The sequence below is a fragment of the Alosa sapidissima genome, chromosome 24 (genome assembly GCF_018492685.1).
Source record: "Alosa sapidissima isolate fAloSap1 chromosome 24, fAloSap1.pri, whole genome shotgun sequence".
Lineage (NCBI taxonomy): Eukaryota > Metazoa > Chordata > Actinopteri > Clupeiformes > Clupeidae > Alosa > Alosa sapidissima.
This window is the reverse complement of record NC_055980.1, coordinates 12478630-12485034: the sequence shown is the minus strand read 5'-3', so window position 1 is coordinate 12485034 and position 6405 is coordinate 12478630. Positions and strand designations below refer to the sequence as shown.

The window sequence follows — 6405 nt, the reverse complement described above, 5'->3', positions numbered from 1 at the left end:
GTCTACCGTCAGCACTACCGGCGCTGCTGCAGCTGAGGCAATCAGCAGCAACAGACCAACTGACGGATTCCACCGAAAATTAAATAATAATAAAAAAATCGACCTATGTTCTCCTCTTATCACCCGCGGGCCGGATGTGACAGGCAGTCGGGCCGTAACCCTGTCTTCACTGGCCTAGAACGATGTACTGAATTTCTTGAATTTCCCCTGGGGATCAATAAAGTATCTATCTATCTATCTACTGCGTGGAAAACCTGTGGACCTTATTAGGTGATGATCACTGGTTGTTTTGCTGTCGATCATCGCCATGCAAGATGATCCGTTTAAACTACTTGTTGCAGCAGTGCGATTTTATCCAATGCTCATTTCTCTATCAGTCTCTTACGATGAGGAGAAGCCTGTGAACAGGTGAGATTGCTATCGGAGCGGAGGATGGGAGGAGTACTACTTTATCTAAACCTATTGGCTTGTCTCCGGAAACTTGTTTGGGGCAGGTACATCGTCCAGTTAGAACTTAAAAGGGTAGCTTATAGCTGTTGGGAAAGTTGTCTATTACCTGGCACGGTGGCTTACAGGTTAGCTGAAAAGGTAAGACAAAGATCAATTTAATTATGGGTAATATTCATTAAGCCACACTGGGGTTTTATTTCGTTGTCCTGTTAATTTTCTTTGACTATAGTCTAACGTCTTAATTTTCAACAAATACTTTGACTTATTGCGCTAGATAGGCCTATTTGGTTTGACATAATAATAATAATAATAATAATAATAATAATAATACACGATAATCGTATAAAACTTTGTTCACTCATTCACTCATGTTTTCATTTTTTTCTTAAATATTAGATGCAGTCCTTTTATCTGATTAGCGTCCTTGCATACTTCCTTCCTGTCGCTTTAGGCGATGATCCTAGTATTGGTAAGTTCAAAACAAAAATATATATATTTTTAAATTTCACTCTGCGGGTTTGTGTTAGTAGGCTAGTAGGTTTTGATGATAGGGCTATTGATTTATTATCTGTTGGTGTGGTGGGCATAGACTTGTTTTTCTTGCCATTATCTTTGTGTTTCTAACCATTATCTTCAAATCCCTTACAGCTTGGTGTTATCATGATCCTTTGTGCAGTAAGTGGAATTTTTATTTGCATAGCCTATAACATAGACTACATTGTAAGCACGCAAAATGTAAAAAAAAAAATGTAACTGACAGGACACAGACCACAATGACTTGTTATCTAGCACTCCATATTATTATTATTATTGTTATTATTATTATTATTATTATTATTGTTAATAATAGTTGAGGGCTAAATAAAAAAATAAAAATAAAATATGAATCGGCAAATCGGTCTGGGCAATTTCATTGTCATCAAGTTCATCTTCAGTGCACAGTACACCAGTGGTGTAGCCTAGTTAGCTGCCTGTAGTGGATTTACTATGATGTATGTTAGCTGTAGTATCCTTGCATATTTTAAGTGGGTACACTGAAATGGTGATGCTTTTTAAGTAGGTATACAGCATAGTCCTGCGTATCACGTAGACTACACCACTGCAGTACACTATGATAGCATTTGTTCTCTCTTTTCTCTCTCTCTCTCTCTCTCAAACAGATGACACAACTTGGCACAGAATTTCTACAGATTTCTGCAACGGCACTCGCCAGTCTCCCATTAACATTGTGAGTGCCCGTGCCGTGGCTGATTCCAGTCTAGGGCCTTTCACTTTCACTGGCTTCGATGACAAAACTGCTATGTCCACTATCAACAACACGGGCAAAACTGGTAATTGAACAAACACGGAACATTCCATTTGTCTCCACTTTCTCTCAGGGCCGGAGTGGGGCCACTTTTCAGCCCTGGAGTTTCAGGCCCAAGACCGGCCCACTTTTTTAGTGGTGGTGGAAATTGGATAAATAAGGCAACATTTCAGCTCTTATCCTGTAGTTTTTATTATAGGCTACCAATATTCCACTATTCCACAAGGATAGGTTGATAAGTTAACAAAAACAGGAAGGAAGAAATAAGGCATTTCAAATGTATCCCACAACTCCACTAAGAGGCATATTGAACTACTGTATTGTTTACATGTTTTTTCTGCATGGGTCAGAGCTATCATGTTGTTGTTTGGTGATTTGCTCCTTTACTACACCCACTTCTTTGCAAACAAGGCATATAGGTTGATCATGTAGCCTACTGCTGTCATATAGCGAACTGTTCTTTCTTACATAAAATAACTTTAATTCATGGTTAACTAATTTCGGGCTCATCATTTTCAGCGGGGGACTGGCTGATCTGCTGCTCAGAGGCTACTTTTGTTATTAGGCCTAGGCTACTGCATACACAGATGACAGAGACTTGCAATATTTGCAAAGTCTATGAATCACCATATTGGATGATACAAAAAGGCAAATATTTTAATTAATTTAATATGTCGCTTGCGAATAGGTTGACAACGCTACAACGTCCAGTATTAGTCCAATAATTACGCCACTGTGTGCCGCATGGCTATCTCTCTTTACCAGTTGCCATTTATGTCTGCCAAAAAATCTGGAAGCTTGACACATTTGACAGCATTTTCCTCCAATACTTTTCGTCTTTTTTACCTGGCCTTTTCAGTCCCTCATGGCCTGATTCTCCCGATTACCCACTCCGGGCCTGCTTTCTCTATTATCCTCTAGCTTTACTCTTTACTGCAATTCTGTACATGTGATGCATATTATGACCTCTCTCCCCCCCCCCCACCCCCCCACCCCTCTCTCTCTTTCTGCATTTCAGTGAAGATCAAGTTTAAGACTGGAAAGCTTAGTGTGAGTGGAGGGGGCCTCTCTGACAACTATGACACCATGCAGTTCCATTTGCACTGGGGAAATGGCAGTTCTATCCCTGGCTCTGAGCACACCTTGGATGGCACACGTTACCCCATGGAGGTAGCCATTCTTCATACAGATGTGCTTTGGTGTAACACTACCATGGACTGAAAACCAAATTCACATTCTTTGTAATTCTGTGATTTCCTTCTGAAACACTCAATATATACAATAAAGTAATATCCAAGATCCTTGCATATACGAGATAATATATCAGGCACTAATATCTTACTGTCCCCTTTCAGTTGCACATTGTGAATGGCAAAAGCATTTACAATGCGAACTTAACTGAGATTGTAGCAGACGGTAATGGACTGGCTGCTCTTGGCTTCTTCGTCGAGGTATGTGGGCTGTGTTACTGTAACTCATCCTAATAATCTAAGTATCGCATACGAGTTAAATATCAGATATGAGTTAAATATGGGAAACCCTGAATGTATTTTCTAACTGAGGATTTGTTCTCCGTCATGTCCCACAGGTTGATTCGGGAACAACTGACCAGCCAGCAAGCTGGAAAAGACTTACATCTCATCTTGCCAACATCACAGAGAAGGGTGAGGGGGCATTTTGTGAAACAAATCTTCAGTCACTATGAATGAATGCTGTTCCAGTTATACACCTGAGGCCTTGCTCTAGGCTACCCTGGAAATCCAGAGTTCTCACGGGAGCACAATTTGAATTAGCTCAGCGAGTCACTCTGGTAATGAGTAATGATGCTCATTTCATATTCCCTTGTAGCAAGGTGCACCAATCACATTGGTGTATCTGATGTAGGCTGGGCAGAGGCAAACTAAACAGTCGTAGTGTTATCCAATTGCATGCAGTGAGATTTTAAAAGTATAAGTATAAGTATAAGTATATATACTCTTTTGATCCCGTGAGGGAAATTTGGTCTCTGCATTTATCCCAATCCGTGAATTAGTGAAACACACTGCACACAGTGACCACACAGTGAGGTGAAGCACACACTAATCCCGGCGCAGTGAGCTGCCTGCAACAACAGCGGCGCTCGGGGAGCAGTGAGGGGTTAGGTGCCTTGCTCAAGGGCACTTCAGCCATGCCTACTGGTCGGGGTTCTAACCGGCAACCCTCCGGTTACAAGTCTGAAGCGCTAACCAGTAGGCCATGGCTGCCCAAAATGGGTGCTTGGTGAAGCCCCTCGAGTTGTGCCATTACATTAGCCATGGCCAGACCCTTAATCTTTTTAGATTTCCAGGGTCTGAATTTCCAGGCTAGCTCCTGGCAGCAGGATTAGGGAAATGGGCTTAGTCTAGAAAATTACTGAAATGCTGTTTTTTCTGTTTTCATCAGATTCTGTGTAGTTTTGAAATCTATGGTTGATTGATCCTGTTGCTTTTTATCCTCATTTCTTCATTCCTCACTAACACATTTCAATGAACTTGAAGTATTTATTTTGAAATGACATAGTGATTTGTATGTTATATGCAGATGCATATGTCAACATCACTGATATCTCCATGAATGACCTAATCAGTGGAGTGGACCCTACGTCGTACTACAGATACCTTGGCTCCTTGACCACTCCCAAATGCAACGAGGCTGTGATTTGGACAGTCTTTAAGGACACCATCAAAGTCAGCCAAAATTTGGTATGTTAGTATTGGCCCTGCATCTGTTCTGATTTTATATATTGGTTCTACAACTGTAATTATCTTACATGAGAAGCCAGTGAAACACGTTTCTTAATATTTTAAGCCACCAACATTGTCTTCAAGGTATTGCATAACATAAATGACATTTCATCAGCTATGTAGTTCATCCTTAATGTCTCTGAATTTCAGATTGACCTCTTCAGCAACACCGTGCTTGTTAAAAATAACAGCACACTGCTTTTGACCAACGCGTACCGCAATGTGCAGCCGCTCAATGGCAGAGAAGTGAGAACCACGACCAGCTCCACGACCAGCTCTGCAGCCAGCTTGGCAACCACATCTCTACTGGCCCTCGGACTTGCAGCACTACATGCTCTCCTGCGCCTCGGCTAGGGGTCAGGAAGATGGTGACCATACAAGAGGCTCTGGCCTCATTAAGGTTGGATAGGAATGTTAAGCTTTGGTGATTCTAGCTGTAGGTTGAATGTGAAAGGAGTGGCCATCCTACTTTGTACTCTACCACCTTATTTTTTCGAGGGAAAAGAAAACTGCTCATTGAAAATGCTGCTTTTTTTTACCACATTCTGAGATCATAGAGATTGGCCATCATGACCTACACACTCAGGGGTGTGCTTCCCTTCTTTTTTCTCAGTGCATATATACTATTTATACACTGTAAATAAAACAAACTTGTAAGTTATGATTTTATATAATATCTTTAGTCTGATCTAGTGATCCAGTCTGTTTTCCTCTGTGGGTTTACAGTTTGAATGAAGGCCTGTGATTAACAGGAACCTTAAAGTCATGATGATGCTACTGTATTGTTTATTTTGTTAAGTATAACAACAGATGAGGAGGTATGAAGGAAACAATTTGTCAGAAGTTAATGTATTTAATGAAGATGTTCTATATTAATTAAGTAATTTAGTAATGTTCTAACATTTGCTTAATGCCAATAAAAATCATTATTTGAGAGTATCCTGTCCTGTCCAGTGTTGTATAAAGTACTAGAAAGCAATAATTGAGTAAAAGTACAAGTATCGTACTAAAAAAAGACTTTGGTAGAAGTGAAAGTTACCTTTTAGAATATTACTTAAGTAAAAGTCTTAAAGTATCTGATATATACTGTACTTAAGTATCAAAAGTAATTTTCTGATATTTAATGTACTTAAGTATTTGAAGTAAAAAAATAGTAAAAAGCAAGCGGTTTTATTTTGAACTTTTATTGTGAACTTTATTTTGGCTTTCTTATAGTAAAGCATAAAGCATATTCAGGGTTCCCATATCTTCTTAATCTCACTCATCAAATAAAAATCACATTCTTTTCTAGGACTTTTCAGGCACAATTCTCTTAAGTTCAAAGAACAAACAGCATATTTTTAGAGCTGACATCAAAGAAAAAAACAGAAACAGAAATGTCACTTTTGTATGAACTTCAGGTAAAAATGAAAAATAAATAACTTATTTCTTTAAAAAAAAAATGACCTGAACATTTTGGTCATGTGGTACTGTATGATCATTTCTAGGGCTTACTCCCCAGGTCACCATCTCACTCTCACACACACACACATGCCACCTATGTCCAGCAGCTACTAATATGCCAGTCATTAGTTGAAACTGAAAAGGTGTCTGTTCATCTTCAAAAGAAGCTGGTTTTCAAAGTTGCCAAAATTCAGTGCCCGGGAGTTTCAGGCCCAAGACCGGCCCAAGTTTTCCATAGTGGTGGAAATTGGATAAATGAAGCAACATTTCAGCTCTTACTATCCTGTAGTTTTTATTAGTACCATGGTTCAACAAATGTGTAAATGTTATATAATAATTCACTTCAACTGAGAAGTTAACAAAAAATATTCCACTAATCCACAAGTTAACAAAAACAGAAAGAAAGAAAGCCTTTGAAATGTAGCTTATCCCACGCTTCCACAA

The 6405-nt window shown here is 39.4% G+C and overlaps 1 protein-coding gene across 1 annotated transcript; it reads left to right on the top strand.

Moving 5' to 3' along the window:
• Positions 1-417: 417 nt before the first annotated feature.
• On the top strand, positions 418-5457 carry ca15b (carbonic anhydrase XVb). Its single transcript, XM_042083664.1, has 9 exons — positions 418-588; positions 847-919; positions 1099-1125; positions 1611-1781; positions 2775-2926; positions 3112-3207; positions 3345-3420; positions 4316-4476; positions 4669-5457. The coding sequence occupies exons 1-9, from the start codon at positions 433-435 to the stop codon at positions 4870-4872; spliced, it is 1116 nt and encodes a 371-aa protein (XP_041939598.1). The 5' UTR covers positions 418-432; the 3' UTR covers positions 4873-5457.
• Positions 5458-6405: the final 948 nt, after the last annotated feature.